General features: G+C 36.9%; 2 protein-coding genes across 3 annotated transcripts; both read left to right on the top strand.

The window, feature by feature from the left end:
- Positions 1-109: 109 nt before the first annotated feature.
- On the top strand, positions 110-5675 carry LOC141284696 (histone H3.3A). Its single transcript, XM_073817702.1, has 4 exons — positions 110-229; positions 2588-2731; positions 2809-2962; positions 4583-5675. Exons 2-4 carry the CDS (start codon positions 2604-2606, stop codon positions 4709-4711), a joined length of 411 nt encoding a protein of 136 aa, XP_073673803.1. The 5' UTR covers positions 110-229; positions 2588-2603; the 3' UTR covers positions 4712-5675.
- A 1829-nt stretch (positions 5676-7504) lies between these two features.
- eif3k (eukaryotic translation initiation factor 3, subunit K) lies at positions 7505-12884 on the top strand. 2 transcript variants are annotated; one of them, XM_073818044.1, is made up of 8 exons: positions 7505-7681; positions 8788-8886; positions 8981-9101; positions 10558-10632; positions 10868-10934; positions 11835-11912; positions 12568-12693; positions 12784-12884. In XM_073818044.1, exons 1-8 carry the CDS (start codon positions 7620-7622, stop codon positions 12813-12815), a joined length of 660 nt encoding a protein of 219 aa, XP_073674145.1. In that variant the 5' UTR covers positions 7505-7619; the 3' UTR covers positions 12816-12884. The 2 variants fall into 2 exon arrangements, with proteins under 2 accessions (XP_073674145.1, XP_073674144.1); XM_073818043.1 differs by having other exon boundaries at positions 10555-10632.
- The last annotated feature ends 5501 nt before the right edge of the window (positions 12885-18385 follow it).

Genomic DNA, 18385 nt, shown 5'->3' with positions numbered 1-18385 from the left:
GGCCAACAATGATAAATGCTGTTAATACGATACAGCACAGTGTGATTTTATAATATAAAGAAGATTTTTCTAACATGTTGAATCGCACTGACAGACAACAGCGGAGGCTGCAGCGCGGTGCATTGTGGGAGCCGCTGATTGGCGCATTTCCGCTCCCATTGTGCGCGAGAGACGGTAAATAACACTGAAGCTCAACTGCAAACACTCTTAAAACACAACTTACACTAAGGTAAGGCCGTCAAGGCGAAGAAAATACAAATATGTTCTATTTAACAGGTGTTTTAGCCAGAAAATATCGTGTTTTGTGTCATTTGAAGTGTATTTGATCGGTTTTGTGTTATCTCAGTCAAATCCTGAAGCGCTTGAGCCGCGTGAGCTGCAAAATACATCCAAAACAAACGGATATTTCACAAACGCAGAAAAACACCACAAACGCCTCCATTCCTGCTTTAAACACCCGATATTGTTTCCCCAGAGTGTTTTCTTTGATGTCCGAGTGTCATTGGTGTGAACAGTGGAGTGATTCGCAGTGAAATTGTCGAAGTTTTGTCGTTAGTTCGTCTCTTTTCTCGCTCAGTTTTCGGTGCGTATCAAACAGGCGCCATGATGTTCACAGATGAGGGGCGGGGCTTACGCAGACCGTCTGGTTGGCTTCCTGCTGACTGATTGGTCGGCTCATGAACATTATTATAATGAGGCAGGTTTTTGAGGAATGATTGACATGTTGAACTCGCTGTTGTTTACAAACATGTAGAGTTCAAACTCAATCCGAAAACGCTTTAAATGTGTCTGAAATGTACTTTTATGACTGTGTGTCAGCATGACATGATTATATTGTTAGATATCTTGAAGCAGTAGCTTTCAAAGTGGTCCATTTGAAAGTTTAGAGGAAAAGGTGTAAAAGTAAATAACTCAAACTGTTTAACTAAACGAATATATTTAAGATGAATATAAGGTAGGTAAATGTGATTTTAAAATAAAGTATCTAATTAAAAATACTTGAATATTTATAATCACATTTATTTGTTTTGATCAATCTATTTAAATCACATTTTATTCATTTATTTATATTCATTTATAATTCGTTTATTTAATATTTATATTCATTTTTAAATAAAATGGAAAAAACGTATTTAGGTACTTAAATCTGGTTAAAACTATTTGAATATTTGAATCACATTTATTTGTTTTAATCAGTTATTTGTTTGATTCATTTGCTTATTTAATTTGTTAATTTATATTTTATTTTTATATTTATTTTTAAATAAATGTATTTTATTTAAATGATTACTTAATCATTTAATTTGTTTACATTTTAAATGATTAAGTAAATTGTTTTTGTTATATCTTTAGGTACTTAAATCTGATTAAATCTATTTGAATCATGTATTTGTTTTAATCAATTTATTTAATTCGCATTTTATTTATATAATTTGTTCATTTATAATTGTTCATTTATATTAATTTAATATTTGTATTTATATATTAATTTTAAATAAATGTATTTTATTTACATAAATTAGTACTTAAATCTGATTAACTATTTGAATCACATTTGTTTTAATCAATTATTTGATTCGTCTGCTCATTTAATTTATATTTGTATTTATATTCATTTTTAAAGAACAATGCATTTTATTTACACAAATTAAATGATTAAGTAAATTGTTATTTTTAGGTACTTAAATCTGACTAAAACCATTTTAATATTTTAATAATTTATTTGTTTTAATCAATTCATTTAAATAACATTTTATTCATTGACTTATATAATTTAATTTATATTAATTTAATATTTGTAATTATATATATATATATATATATATATATATATATATATATATATATATATATATATATATATATGTTTATTTTAAATGTATTTTATTTACATAAAAAATTTGTACTTAAATCTAAGACTATTTTAATCACATTTATTTGTTTTAATTATTTATTTAAATTGCATTTTATATATTTATATAATTTGTTCATTCATATTCATTTAAAATGATTAAGTTATTTGTTTACTTTCTTTTATTTTAGGTGCTTAAATCTGATTAAAACTAATTTAATATTTTAATCACATTTATTTGTTTTAATTATTTATTTAATTATTTTAATTTTATTTACATAATTTACTTATGTTATTTTTGTTTGATTTATTTAGGCACTTAAATCTCATAAATTATAAAAAAGCACATTTATTTGTTTACTTAATCATGTTGTTTTATTTATTTAGTTACTTAAATTGTTTGAAATATTTTAAACTAAATAACTATATATATATATATATATATATATATATATATATATATATATATATATATATATGTATATGTGTGTATATGTGAAGAAAATTAAATACATTTATTTATTCTTTTAAATTAGTAAATATATTTTATTAAAAAAATGTAGTGATGTAATACAAACTAAATATTTGGTAAATATAATTTTTTACAGATATTCATAAAATAAATTTTTCACTGTATTACTTGGGTTTCAGTGCATCAAAATGTATAGCTGCTTTTTAAATTTTAGTATGGTGTCTGTGGCAGACTTAAAGAGTACTGTGTTTTTGGTTTGTTAGGTGAGCGTGTGTGAGAATGGCCCGTACTAAGCAGACCGCCCGTAAATCCACCGGAGGAAAAGCTCCTCGTAAGCAGCTGGCGACTAAAGCGGCCCGTAAGAGTGCGCCCTCTACTGGAGGAGTCAAGAAGCCCCATCGCTACAGGTACAGTGAGCCGCCAGTGGTGTTTGTGTGATTGTAAGTGTTGGGACGAGCGCTAACGGCGGCGTGTGTGTCCGTAGGCCCGGAACCGTGGCTCTGCGTGAGATCCGCCGCTACCAGAAATCCACTGAGCTGTTGATCCGGAAGCTTCCCTTCCAGCGTCTGGTGCGTGAGATCGCTCAGGACTTCAAAACCGACCTGCGCTTCCAGAGCGCCGCCATCGGAGCCCTGCAGGTCAGTCAGCGCCAACACACTCAGACATTAGATCACTTACATTTGACACAAACCATTAGAACGAACACCTGTCTGCTCAAGGTTACTGTAGTGGACTACAACTAAATCCGTAAAAAAATATTAATAGCAATACAGATTTAACAAACTTAAATTAAATTAACATTATAGCCACCATGGACTAAAGAAATAAAAATGGTAATTGCCATCTCACAATTCTGACTCAAAATTGGGAGAAATGCACAATTTCATGAGTTTGAATTGTGATATTTAAACTCAGAATTGCAAAAATGGTCTCAATCACCTTTTTTCCACAGTAGAATGTAATCTCAGAATTCAGAGATAAAAATTCAGAATTGCCAGATGTAGACAAAGAATTATTAGATATAAACGGAAACGTAAGACGTAAATAAGGACTTGTGAGAAATGTATAGAAATGTGAGATGTAAACAACGAAATGCAAGATGTAAATGCAGAATTGCGTGGCGTAAACAAAGAATTGAAGAGGTAAACAGAATTTTGAGATATAAACGGAAATCTAAGACGTAAACAAATAACAGATATAAGTTAAATTTAAGACGTAAAAGGCGAATTGCAAGATATGAATAGAAATGCAAGACATAAATGCAAAATTGCGTCACATAAAGAATTGTGAGATATAAACAGAAATGCAAGACGTAAACAAAGAAATAAAAAATGTTGGTGCAAAATTGCATGACATAAATAGTTATGAGATATAAATCATATTTAAGATGTAAAATGAAGAATTGCGAGGTATGAATAGACATGCAAGACGTAAATGCAGAATTTGCATGACGTAAATGAAAAATTGCAAAATATAAATAGAAATGTGAGATGTAAATGCAGAATTTGCATGAAGTAAATGGAGAATTATGAGATATAAATAGAAATGTGAGATATAAGCAAAGAAATGCAAGATGTAAACAGTTGCGTGACAAAAACAAAGAAATGCAAGACGTAAATGCAGAATTGTAAGACATACAGAAACATGCAATTCTGAGAAAAAAAAAGTGGTTTGAGATTAGATTAGTTTGTCTTGCAATGCTGACTTTTTTTCTCAGAATTGTGAGGAATAAAGTCTAAATCATAAGATATAAACTTGCGATTGCAAGAAAGTCAGAACTGTGACAAAAAGTTGCAATTACCTTTTACATGTTAAAAAAATATTACAATAGTGTGTGTGTGTGTGTGTGTGTGTGTGTGTGTGTGTGTGTGTGTGTGTGTGTGTGTGTGTGTGTGTGTGTGTGTGTGTGTGTGTGTGTGTGTGTGTGTGTGTGTGTGTGTGTGTGTGTGTGTGTGAGACACGTTATGGGACCAAATGTCCCCACAAGGATAGGAATACCAGTAAATTTTGACCTTGTGGGGACATTTCTCAGGTCCCCATGAGGAAACAGGCTTATAAATCATGCACAATGAGGTGTGTGTTTTTTTTTTTTTTTTTTGAGGAAGTAAAAGTGTGCACAATCTCCTGTGAGGGCTAGGTTTAGGTGTAGGGAAGGTGTAGGGTGATAGCAAATATCATTTGTACAGTATAAAAACCATTACGCCTATGGAATGTCCCCACAATTCACAAAAACAAATGTGTGTGTGTGTGTGTTGCAGGAGGCCAGCGAGGCGTATCTGGTGGGTCTGTTTGAGGACACTAACCTGTGCGCCATCCACGCCAAGCGCGTCACCATCATGCCCAAAGACATCCAGCTGGCGCGCCGCATCCGTGGAGAACGCGCCTGAGCTCCGTCTCGCTCTCTCTCTCTCTCTGTCTGTCTCTCTCTCTTGCTGTTTGTTGGTAGTTTTAGAGTCCTGTTGGGGCGGGTGGGCGCTGACCTATGTGGTGTCTCTCTGTTTTTGGCAGCAGACTATTAGGGTACTTCCTGTTTGCATGTACCAGCCTGTGACCGATCCACCTCTCTCACACTCACACACACACACACACACACACTCTCTTACAGGTCTGTCCATTGATCATGAGTGAAAGTTGAATACGGCGGTCAGGGCTGATGTCTGCGTTCAGGGCTTTACGTCTCTCATGCAGGGTGCTAGAACAGCCCTGACCCGTCCCAGAATACCCTGCAGCGTCATGTGTGCACACCTGTGTGTGTGTGTGTGAGGTTGATCATCACGGGGGTTTGTATACGAGTCTGAGCATCTCTCCAACAAATGTTTATTGCAATATTAAGAATTACTTTTAATAATTATTGATGTCTTTCTTTTTTTTTTAATGCATTCATATAAGCTTGTTTCATAGATCTAGAGCATATTTTTGAAGGTGGAGATTCTTACAAAGAGGTTTTTACATCACAAATCATGTTTATTTTCTAAAGGATGCGTCGGGGTTTGGTCTCAAGCGTGATTCTGATTGGCTTCAGCGCTGAGGCTCATTTAAGTCTTTTGATAGGAACATCTGGACTGATTTATTAATTTGAACTGAATCGAGATATATATTGGCTTGATACTGTTTTTGAGTTTGGCCACGTGAATTTCCTTCATTAAACTGCAGTTTTCTACTCATCCTTTCAGTGTCACACGATTCCTCAGGCAGACATGGAAACCATTATAATTGAATCCTGCTCGATTTGTGGGTGTTTTTGTTTCTCCTTTATTCAGAGTTTGACTACAGAACATTCAGGTGTTTAAATAAACTGATCTTTGTAATTTGAGATTTCTCTTAATTGCGTAATAAATGGATGTCCCACAATTTTGTGCGTTGTCTTTTATTGTGATGCTAAAATAAACCACATTCAGCTCATTACTTATTCGAATTTATTATCTATTGCCTGTTTATAAATTGTAAAGCAGTTCATTTCTAGTATGACAGTAATATATGTGACTCTGGAGCAAGGGTATATTTGTAGAAGCAGACAAAAATGCATTGTATGGGTCAAAATGATAGATTTGTTTATGCCAAAAATAATTAGGATATTAAGATCATGTTCCATGAAGATATTTTTCTAAATTTCCTACTGTAAATATATTAAAACTTAATTTTTGGTTAGTAATATGCATTGCTAACAACTTCATTTGGACAACTTTAAAGGCGATTTTCTTAATTTTATTTTATTTTTTTTTTTTTTTTGCACCCTCAGATTTTCAAGTATTGTCTTAGCCAAATATTATCCCATCATAACAAACAAACAAACAAAAATCACATTTAAAACTGGTTTTATTTTCCAGAGTCACATATTAGATTATTAGATGCGCTGAATATTTCCATAGTGACTATATAAATGAATTACAGTGTTTGTATATTGAATAAAGCTCAGTGCATTCTGACAAAAAAAAAATTTGTAAGAACATTTTGCTAAGGTTATAAAAATGTTTTTGTTTTTTTTTTGTTTTTTTTTATGCTTTAACCCACTGATATTGTTCAGTCATTTTAGACCAGAAAAAAAAGTTTGCTACTTAATCAGAATGGTATGAAACTCAATGACTTTTATGGCAGTCACTAAGTGACCACAAAAAACAATTGTGGACTTGATTTGAAAAAGCTAAATGGTCTTATTATTTTTTTTTTTATTATTATTTACTAAAATACAGTATTTTAGCAAAAAAAAAGATTTGTGTGTATAATCTACTCACTGAATTTAGTTGAGTTTTGAGTTGAGTTTTGTTTTTCTCTGTGTTCAGGTTTGACTGTAATAAAATCAATGCAAAAACTGACATTTCAAACTAACAAAAAAATCTAAACCTTCAGAAGAAGTTGTCGTTTAAAATTGTCTAAAAACTTATCGAAATCCACAATTTAACAAAAAATCTTTATGTCTAAAAGCAACTAAAGAAATTATACACCTTTTACATATGTATATTAAAAAAAATGAAGATAAAAAGTGATCATAATCATTGCATAAATAGTAATTAGTACCGTGAAATTCTCTCAAAAAAACAAAATAAGAAATATTATGGAACAAAATATTACTTTGATGTTACTGAAAATAAAAAAGTTACATTTCAGGTGTTCGCTCACTTTCGACCGCGAACAACACACGTGTGACTCTCAAATGAACAACACCTGAGGGTTTTGCGAATGTTAAGAGTACATTCAATTGATACTTTCGCAAACATTATGGGAAGATTGTTTAAACGTTCTCTGAACGTTCTGAAACAACTAGTAACATAAAAAAGTCAAAGGAACGTGCTACTAAAACATTTTAACATATGTATAAATAATGTTTCTGTGCTAAAGTTTTGAAAACATTATTAAGGACCAGAATAATTCTGAATGAACGTTCTATGAACGTTACTGGAAAATTGTTGCTCATAATTTTCGCTAAGAACGTTCGCTGTTAGATGCGTTTTTTGTTGTCAGGAAACCTATAAATCATAAATCATGTCTAGTTAATTTCTGACACTCATCCACACACACACTACTCTCTGGAGGTGCAGAAATTCGATAAGATTGTTGTTTTTTGTTTTAGGCGTTCGTGCGCGTGCGCGTGCGCTGTAATGACTCCGCCCACACGCGCGGCGGCGCTGTCGGAAGCCGCGCGCTCCCGACTCTCGTCACCGGCGCGCGCCCGATGACGTCACGGCCTCTGCCGCTTCCACGCGCCCCGGTTCCGCTCGCGAGGATCCGAGTGTCTGGAAAATAAACACAAATATAAGTCCTTGCGATTAAAAAATAGGTAAATAAACAACCGGAATCATGGCGACGACATTTGAGCAGATGAGAGCGAACGTCGGCAAACTTCTCCGGGGCATCGACAGGTGAGAATTATTGTTCATAACTGAAAAAACACAATAATCAATGACATATTAGAGACATCCCACGTTAAAAACGTTTAATTGTCTTATAAACAGGATTCATTATTTATAAGTAGTTGCTATTGTGTTACTTGCTTGTAATAATTCCTATAATTCAAGTCACATTTATTTCTGTAGAGTTGTATACAATACACACCGTTTCAAAACAGCTTCACAGAAATAAACAGAACAAGAAGAGTGTTAAAATTATACAAATGAAGCTCTACAGAAGACAATAGTCTTATTATTCAGATCAATTCAGTTTAATAACAGTGTTCGTGCGAGTTTATTTCATCCTTAAGGCGAGACACTGCAGGTGAATAAGGTAAAAAATAAATAACTAATAGTTATCACCTTACTTACTCAGCTGATTGATTACTTTGATTATTGCAAACATTTTTTGTATTACAAGTTTTCTAAAATGTTAGGTTTAAATATGCAAATGAGCCATTATGTAATGAGATATGTGCTAATTTGCATACATTTCTAGCACAAAAATCTAAACACTGGATGGAGTCAGTTTCAACATTGTTGTTTATTTTGCTGACATATTAGAGTCAAAAGTTTTTACAGAGGGGATTTTGGGAATCTAATTTTGTCACTCCATAATTCAGGAAAAAAAACTGAACAGATAGAAAACACTATTTTTGTTTTACCGTTTTTGTGGAATAAAATGTATAAAATCAAGCAAATTCTATCTGAACAAATCCCTCTGTAAAAACCTTCAGGATATAGTCAGGAATATAAATGTAAAGTGTGGTGTGTGTAAGTGCTGCTGAAGTGGAGATTTATATCTCAGTGTAGGAGAAAAAACTCATGGCCTTTACAAATATGTTTTGTAATTGAAATCTATTGACACAAATAGATAAAGTGCCAAAAAGGAAAGACTTAACAGTGTCTTTAGGATGTTTTCTTTCCACTAGTCTGAAAATAAAAACAAAAAGCCCAAGATCTCAAACTTGACAGGTGCATGAAAAACAGTTTTCTCCTGCAGTGTCTCTCCTTAAGCAGCTCTACAGCTGATAATTGATCATTAATGAGAGAAATCTAATGGATGTGTGTGATACCAGGTATAACCCGGAGAATCTGGCTACGCTGGAGCGATACGTGGACACACAAGCCAGAGAAAATGCCTACGACCTGGAGGCCAACCTGGCCGTTCTCAAACTGTGAGTGATGCACACTATCAAGGGCTGGATGTCAGAGCGGCTGCGTCTCACTAGAGCCGTTTAGTCACTCGTTAGTGTGTGTTTGTGTCTTCAGGTACCAGTTCAACCCCGCATACTTCCAGACCACAGTGACGGCACAGATCCTGCTCAAAGCGCTGACCAACCTGCCGCACACAGACTTCACCCTCTGCAAGTGTATGATCGACCAGACTCACGTATCCTTCACAGTGCGCTTATGCAGTGTCCTTATGTTCTGATCATTTACTCACCCCCCATCATCCAAGATGTTTATGTCTTTCTTTAGTTCCAAAGAAATTACGTTTTTTGAGGAAAACATTCTAGGATTTTTCTCCATATAGTGGACTTCAATGGAGCTCAACAGATTAAAGGTTAAAAATACAGTTTTAGTGCCGATTCAAAGGTCTCTAAATGATTCCAGCCAAGGAACAAAGGTCTTAACTAGTGAAAAAAAAATCTATTTATTTACTTTTTAACCTCCAATGCTCAATGCTCTGTGATGCACATGTGTACTCTGTGTACTCTGGTTTAAAGGTACACTCCACTTTTTTTGGAAATAGTCTCATTCTCCAACTCCCCTCGGCTCCCGGTTCTGGCGATATCACTTTTAGCATAGCTTAGCATAGATCATTGAATCCTATGAGACCAATAGCATCGCGTTCAAAAATGACCAACGAGTTTCCATATTTGTCCTATTTAGAACTTGACTCTTCTGTAGTTATATCGTGGACTAAGACCAGCGGAAAATGTAAAGATGTGATTTTCTAGGCTGATAATATTAGGAACTATACTTCCATTCCGGCGTAATAGTCAAGGAAGTTTGCTGGTGTAATATGGACACAGCAGGAGCAGTAATATCACACAGCTCCTGAAATTAGTTCCCAGCTGGGTAACTTCCAACAAGGAATGCTCCCTGTGCATGCAGTTGTAAAAATCTACTTATTAACCCGAGGGGACTTGGAGAATGAGCCTATTTCCAAAAAAAAGTGGCGTGTTCCTTTAAGTCAGTTAGGGTATGTCAGAAAACTCCCTTCTCATTTTCTCCTCTAAATCCAAACTTGTTCTACATCGCTTGTTCTACAACCCAGTGTTTGCAAAGTAAATGTGCAAAGAAAGTCTTTACAAGTCGCTCTTTACAAAAAATGGTAAAACAGCGATGTAGAACAATGTTGATGTTGGAGGAGAAAATGAGATGGGAGTTTTTAGACATCCCCTAACTGTCTTGAATGTACGCATGCGCAGAGCTAGACAAGACCAGCATTTGAGTTTAAAAAGTGTATAAATACTAGTTTAAGAAAATGACAAATTGCTGATTATTCCTCAGCTGGGATCGTTTAGAGTCCTTTGAAACTGCATTTTTAACCTTCAATCCGTTGAGCACCATTGAAGTCCACTTTATGGAGAAATATCCTGGAATGTTTTCCTTCAAAAACTGAATTTCTTTGCGATTGAAGAAAAAAATGCATGAATATGACTTTGGAGTGAGTGGGTTATCAGGAAAGTGGAGTAATCCTTTTAAGATATTCAACATGATCAGAAATCATTCTAATATGCTGATTTGCTGCTGAAGAAACATTTCTGATTATCATCAATGTTGAAAACACTTGTGTGTTTGTGGAGTTTCCAGAGGTTTCCTTGACTGCAGTGTCGCAGCAAGAGGAGCGTCCGATAAGACAGATCCTGTATCTGGGAAACCTGCTGGAGACGTGCCACTTCCAGAGCTTCTGGGTACAAACACACACTCACACATGTTATATGGGTTCATTCAATAGCTGTATTTTCTATCCCCTTACACCTTCTACACCCAAAACCTAACCCTCACATAAAACTACAGGCATTTTTAGATTCTCAAAACTCTTCATTCTGTATGATTTATATGCTTGTTTCCTCATGGGGACCTAAAATGTCCCAATAAAGACAAGATTTACTGGTACATACATATATATGTATATGTGTTTTTCAGTCCAGTCTGGAGGAGAACCGAGATCTCATTGATGGAATCACAGGATTTGAGGAGTCAGTGCGGAAATGTAAGTAATTATTGATATTATATGCGACCCTGGACCACAAAACCAGTCATAAGGGTACATTTTTGGAAATTGAGATTCATACATTAACTGACAGCTAAATAAATAAGCTTTCCATTGATGTATGGTTTGTTAGGATAGGACAGTATTTGGCTGAGATACAACTACTAGAAAATCTGGAATCTGAGAGTGCAAAAAAATCCAAATATTGAGAAAATCGCCTTTAAAAGTTTCCAAATGAAGAGTATATTACTAATCAAAAATTAAGTTTTGATATATTTACAGTAGGAAATGTATGAAATATCTTGATGGAACATGATCTTAATATCCTAATGATGTTTGGCATAAAAGAAAAATCAATAATTTTGACCCATACAATGTATTGTTAGCTATTGCTACAAATATACCCCAGCGACTTAAGACTGGTTTTCTGCTCCAAAGTCATTTTTCAACATCTGCTGCTTAGTGAAACCTGTTTCCACTACAGAATTAAAAATATATATAAAAAAAAAAAAGTGACTTTTTACCTCATAATTCTGACTTTTTCGCATGAGTTTCTGCATCTATATCTCACAGTTCTGACTTTTTTCATCAGAAGTGTCCATTTTTTCTTGCCATTCTGAGTTTTTTCTCAGAATTGTGCCTTTTTTTGTAAGTTCTGTCTTTGTATCTCACAGCTGTGTTTTTATCTATATCAGAATTGTACGTTTTCAGCAATTCTGCATTTATATTTAGTAATTCAGTAAGAAAAAAGTCTGAATTGTGAGCTAAAAACATTTATCCTGTGGATTTTATCCTAAGTGTCCATAGAAATAAAGTTATAGTGTTAGATGAGATGTCTTGCATCAAAACTGTCCTGTATTGACATGTATTTGACTCTTACATGTATTGTTTGTCATCCAGTCATCTGTCATGTTGTGGGAATCACGTATCAGAACATCGAGTACCGGCTGCTGGCTGAGATGCTGGGAGATCCTCTGGGTGAGACACCTCCTCCACAGATATATATACACACACACACACACACACACACACACACACACACACACACACACACAGACACAGACACAGACACAGACACACACACAGAGACACACACACACACACAGACACAGACACACACACACACACTCACACACACACACACACACACACACACACACTCACACACACACACACACACACACACACACACACACACACACACACACACACACACACACAGACACAGACACAGACACAGACACACACACAGAGACACACACACACACACAGACACAGACACACACACACACACACACACACACACACACACACACACACACACACACACACACACACACACACACACACACACAGACACACACACACACACTCACACACACACACACACACACACACACACAGACACAGACACAGACACAGACACACACACAGAGACACACACACACACACAGACACAGACACACACACACACACACACACACACACACACACACACACACACACACACACACACACACACACACACACACACACACAGACACACACACACACACTCACACACACACACACACACACACACTCACACTCACACACACACATACTCACACCTGATGATGATTTCTCTCCACAGACACGCAGGTGAAGATCTGGATGAATAAATACGGCTGGACGGAGAATGAAGATGGACAGATATTCATTCATAACCAGGAGGAGAGCGTCAAGCCCAAGAACATCGTAGAGAAAATTGACTTTGAGAGTGAGTTTGTCTGGTTGACATCAACTTTTCATTCAGAGTTCAGTGTTGAAGTGTTTTTTCATGATGACTGATGTTCTCTGATGTCCACAGGTGTGTCCAGCATCATGGCGACGTCACAGTGAACACACACACACACACACACACCTGAGTTTCCTTGATTGAATTTTACAATAAACTCATTTCAGTTAAGACATTTGGAGTGTTATTTCATTAATCACATATTTATGCAGCCTGATGAAAAAACTGTTGCTTTTATCTGTTTTCACTGTTGTTTCTTTTCAATTTGGACACTTATACATGGGTAAGTATTATTATTATTATATCAGTGTGAGTTTTTCTCATTATTTTCCTTTTGTGTTGCTCTTCAGATAGTACAAAAATATAAAGATTTTGGACTTTTATTCTTTAGGAAAGAGATCAAAAATGTTTGGAAGCTTCATGCTGAATTCTGAGATGGAAAACACACGTGACATTATACGCTATGTGAATTGTGTTTCAATGGCAACACTATCAACACCAAAGCCCTCACCTGTTCCTGAGCTCCTAATTACAACTTGTAAACTCTGAATGTTCTGACAGTTACAGATGTACCACGTGACCGCCGTCAGGTTCATTTTGGTGCTACTTGGGCACTACCTCTGAATCCAACAACATGGAAAGCTATGAGTAAAAGTCACATGTTTTCATCTCGGAATTATGGTAATTAGAACATTTTAGTAAGGGTTCGCAAATCATTTGATTCAGTTCGAAGCTTTGGTGCGAGTTCGCGAGTCATTTGATTCAGTTTGCGAGTCATTTGATTCAGTTTGGGACGTTAGCCAGGGTTCACGAATCATTTGATTCAGTTCGGGACATTAGAGAGGGTTCGCAAATCATTTGATTCAGTTCGAAGCTTTGGTGCGAGTTCGCGAGTCATTTGATTCAGTTTGCGAGTCATTTGATTCAGTTCGGGACGTTAGCAAGGGTTCACGAATCATTTGATTCAGTTCGGGACGTTAGCAAGGGTTCACAAATCATTTGATTCAGTTTGGGACGTTAGCAAGGGTTCACGAATCATTTGATTCAGTTCGGGACATTAGAGAGGGTTCGCAAATCATTTGATTCAGTTCGAAGCTTTGGTGCGAGTTCGCGAGTCATTTGATTCAGTTTGCGAGTCATTTGATTCAGTTTGGGACGTTAGCCAGGGTTCACGAATCATTTGATTCAGTTCGGGACATTAGAGAGGGTTCGCAAATCATTTGATTCAGTTCGAAGCTTTGGTGCGAGTTCGCGAGTCATTTGATTCAGTTTGCGAGTCATTTGATTCAGTTCGGGACGTTAGCAAGGGTTCACAAATCATTTGATTCAGTTTGGGACGTTAGCAAGGGTTCACGAATCATTTGATTCAGTTCGGGACGTTAGCAAGGGTTCACAAATCATTTGATTCAGTTTGGGACGTTAGCAAGGGTTCACGAATCATTTGATTCAGTTCGGGACATTAGAGAGGGTTCGCAAATCATTTGATTCAGTTCGAAGCTTTGGTGCGAGTTCGCGAGTCATTTGATTCAGTTTGCGAGTCATTTGATTCAGTTTGGGACGTTAGCCAGGGTTCACGAATCATTTGATTCAGTTCGGGACATTAGAGAGGGTTCGCAAATCATTTGATTCAGTTCGAAGCTTTGGTGCGAGTTCGCGAGTCATTTGATTCAGTTTGCGAGTCATTTGATTCAGTTCGGGACGTTAGCAAGGGTTCACAAATCATTTGATTCAGTTTGGGACGTTAGCAAGGGTTCACGAATCATTTGATTCAGTTCGGGACGTTAGCAAGGGTTCACAAATCATTTGATTCAGTTTGGGACGTTAGCAAGGGTTCACGAATCATTTGATTCAGTTCGGGACATTAGAGAGGGTTCGCAAATCATTTGATTCAGTTCGAAGCTTTGGTGCGAGTTCGCGAGTCATTTGATTCAGTTTGCGAGTCATTTGATTCAGTTTGGGACGTTAGCCAGGGTTCACGAATCATTTGATTCAGTTCGGGACATTAGAGAGGGTTCGCAAATCATTTGATTCAGTTCGAAACTTTGGTGCGAGTTCGCGAGTCATTTGATTCAGTTCGCGAGTCATTTGATTCAGTTTGCGAGTCATTTGATTCAGTTCGGGACGTTAGCAAGGGTTCACGAATCATTTGATTCAGTTCGGGACATTAGAGAGGGTTCGCAAATCATTTGATTCAGTTCGAAGCTTTGGTGCGAGTTCGCGAGTCATTTGATTCAGTTCGCGAGTCATTTGATTCAGTTTGCGAGTCATTTGATTCAGTTCGGGACGTTAGCAAGGGTTCACGAATCATTTGATTCAGTTCGGGACATTAGAGAGGGTTCGCAAATCATTTGATTCAGTTCGAAGCTTTGGTGCGAGTTCGCGAGTCATTTGATTCAGTTTGCGAGTCATTTGATTCAGTTTGGGACGTTAGCCAGGGTTCACGAATCATTTGATTCAGTTCGGGACATTAGAGAGGGTTCGCAAATCATTTGATTCAGTTCGAAGCTTTGGTGCGAGTTCGCGAGTCATTTGATTCAGTTTGCGAGTCATTTGATTCAGTTCGGGACGTTAGCAAGGGTTCACAAATCATTTGATTCAGTTTGGGACGTTAGCAAGGGTTCACAAATCATTTGATTCAGTTCGGGACGTTAGCAAGGGTTCACAAATCATTTGATTCAGTTTGGGACGTTAGCAAGGGTTCACGAATCATTTGATTCAGTTCGGGACATTAGAGAGGGTTCGCAAATCATTTGATTCAGTTCGAAGCTTTGGTGCGAGTTCGCGAGTCATTTGATTCAGTTTGCGAGTCATTTGATTCAGTTTGGGACGTTAGCCAGGGTTCACGAATCATTTGATTCAGTTCGGGACATTAGAGAGGGTTCGCAAATCATTTGATTCAGTTCGAAGCTTTGGTGCGAGTTCGCGAGTCATTTGATTCAGTTTGCGAGTCATTTGATTCAGTTCGGGACGTTAGCAAGGGTTCACAAATCATTTGATTCAGTTTGGGACGTTAGCAAGGGTTCACGAATCATTTGATTCAGTTCGGGACGTTAGCAAGGGTTCACAAATCATTTGATTCAGTTTGGGACGTTAGCAAGGGTTCACGAATCATTTGATTCAGTTCGGGACATTAGAGAGGGTTCGCAAATCATTTGATTCAGTTCGAAGCTTTGGTGCGAGTTCGCGAGTCATTTGATTCAGTTTGCGAGTCATTTGATTCAGTTTGGGACGTTAGCCAGGGTTCACGAATCATTTGATTCAGTTCGGGACATTAGAGAGGGTTCGCAAATCATTTGATTCAGTTCGAAACTTTGGTGCGAATTCGCGAGTCATTTGATTCAGTTTGCGAGTCATTTGATTCAGTTCGGGACGTTAGCAAGGGTTCACAAATCATTTGATTCAGTTTGGGACGTTAGCAAGGGTTCACGAATCATTTGATTCAGTTCGGGACGTTAGCAAGGGTTCACAAATCATTTGATTCAGTTTGGGACGTTAGCAAGGGTTCACGAATCATTTTATTCAGTTCGGGACATTAGAGAGGGTTCGCAAATCATTTGATTCAGTTCGAAGCTTTGGTGCGAGTTCGCGAGTCATTTGATTCAGTTTGCGAGTCATTTGATTCAGTTTGGGACGTTAGCCAGGGTTCACGAATCATTTGATTCAGTTCGGGACATTAGAGAGGGTTCGCAAATCATTTGATTCAGTTCGAAGCTTTGGTGCGAGTTCGCGAGTCATTTGATTCAGTTTGCGAGTCATTTGATTCAGTTCGGGACGTTAGCAAGGGTTCACAAATCATTTGATTCAGTTTGGGACGTTAGCAAGGGTTCACGAATCATTTGATTCAGTTCGGGACATTAGAGAGGGTTCGCAAATCATTTGATTCAGTTCGAAGCTTTGGTGCGAGTTCGCGAGTCATTTGATTCAGTTTGCGAGTCATTTGATTCAGTTTGGGACGTTAGCCAGGGTTCACGAATCATTTGATTCAGTTCGGGACATTAGAGAGGGTTCGCAAATCATTTGATTCAGTTCGAAGCTTTGGTGCGAGTTCGCGAGTCATTTGATTCAGTTTGCGAGTCATTTGATTCAGTTCGGGACGTTAGCAAGGGTTCACAAATCATTTGATTCAGTTTGGGACGTTAGCAAGGGTTCACGAATCATTTGATTCAGTTCGGGACGTTAGAGAGGGTTCGCAAGTCATTTGATTCAGTTCGAAGCTTTGGTGCGAGTTCACGAGTCATTTGATTCAGTTCAGTACTGTAGTAAGGGTTCGCAAATCATTTGATTCAGATCGAAGCTTTGGTGCGAGTTCGCGAGTCATTTGATTCAGTTCGGTACTTTAGTAAGGGTTTGCATATCATTTGATTCAGTTCGCGAGTCATTTGATTCAGTTGGGAGCTTTGGCGCAAATTCGCGAATCATTTGATCAGTTCGCGAGTCATTTGGTTCATTTCGTGAGTCATTTGATTCAGCTCGCGTGTCATTTGATTCAGTTCGCGAATCATTTGATTCAGTTTGGAGCTTTAGTAAGGGTTCGCAAATCATTTGATTCAGATCGAAGCTTTGGTGCGAGTTCGCGAGTCATTTGGTTCAGTACTTTAGTAAGGTTTTGCGTATCATTTGATTCAGTTCGCGAGTCATTTGATTCAGTTGGGAGCTTTGGCGCAAATTCGCGAATCATTTGATCAGTTCGCGAGTCATTTGGTTCATTTCGTGAGTCATTTGATTCAGCTCGCGTGTCATTTGATTCAGTTCGCGAATCATTTGATTCAGTTTGGAGCTTTAGTAAGGGTTCGCAAATCATTTGATTCAGTTTGAAGCTTTGGCGCGAGTCATTTGGTTCAGTTCACGAGTCATTTGGTTCAGTTCGTGAGTCATTTGGTTCAGTTTGCGAGTCATTTGATTCAGCTCGCGAGTCATTTGGTTCAGTTTGCGAGTCATTTGATTCAGTTCGAAGCTTTGGCACAAGTTCGCGAATAATTTGATTCAGTTTGGGACTTTAGTGAGGGTTTGCGAATCATTTCGGAGCAATTCTTCGTGAATCTTTTTCTCTTTTTTTTTCTTAAACGGTAAAAAAACATCAAACCATTGATGCAGTAGTGATAAAAACAGAAAAAGAAAAACTAAAGTAAACACCAATAATTCTTTAAGGAAATCAACTGTGGTTTTACTATAGTGAAAGTCTAGTACACTTCGCATATGCTTTACTTTATATATGCCATTTTTTATTAGTATATTTTTATTTATCTATTTTTCCTCTCTCCTGTCTTTTGATCTCTGAAGTCATTGAAAAAAAAAAGTAGCGCTTGAAAAGTTGAAAGTCTAGGAATTTCTTTTTACAGTATCTGTACAAACCCTGGTATTCTGAATTTGTATCTTGCAATTATAATTTCTCAGAATTGCAAGGACCAAAGTCTGAATTGTGCAGTTACAAAATAAATTACCTTTTATTTTTTTTTAATCCAGTGGCAGAAACAAAGTTTTGCCGGAGATGTTTAAAATATGTATTTATAGATATTAACATATCCTGAGATTGATAGACCTCTTCTTTGTGACAACTAGCCCCTGTCTGATCTGTTAAGAAAACTAATCGAAGACTAAATTCAAAGGAAGTTCAGTGGATGTGCTAAACATTGCCTTAGTTTTGACAATGTATTATACGCAGTGTATCACAATA

The sequence above is a fragment of the Garra rufa genome, chromosome 14 (genome assembly GCF_049309525.1).
Source record: "Garra rufa chromosome 14, GarRuf1.0, whole genome shotgun sequence".
Lineage (NCBI taxonomy): Eukaryota > Metazoa > Chordata > Actinopteri > Cypriniformes > Cyprinidae > Garra > Garra rufa.
This window is presented reverse-complemented; position numbering and strand designations above follow the sequence as displayed.

Coding starts and splice junctions, on each gene's coding strand:
- LOC141284696 (XM_073817702.1), top strand. CDS start 2,604: ATGGCCCGTACTAAGCAGACCGCCCGTAAATCCACCGGAGGAAAAGCT. Junction 2,732..2,808: donor AAGAAGCCCCATCGCTACAG/GTACAGTGAGCC, acceptor GTGTGTCCGTAG/GCCCGGAACCGTGGCTCTGC. Junction 2,963..4,582: donor CCGCCATCGGAGCCCTGCAG/GTCAGTCAGCGC, acceptor TGTGTGTTGCAG/GAGGCCAGCGAGGCGTATCT.
- eif3k (XM_073818043.1), top strand. CDS start 7,620: ATGGCGACGACATTTGAGCAGATGAGAGCGAACGTCGGCAAACTTCTC. Junction 8,887..8,980: donor AACCTGGCCGTTCTCAAACT/GTGAGTGATGCA, acceptor TTGTGTCTTCAG/GTACCAGTTCAACCCCGCAT. Junction 11,913..12,567: donor GATGCTGGGAGATCCTCTGG/GTGAGACACCTC, acceptor TTCTCTCCACAG/ACACGCAGGTGAAGATCTGG.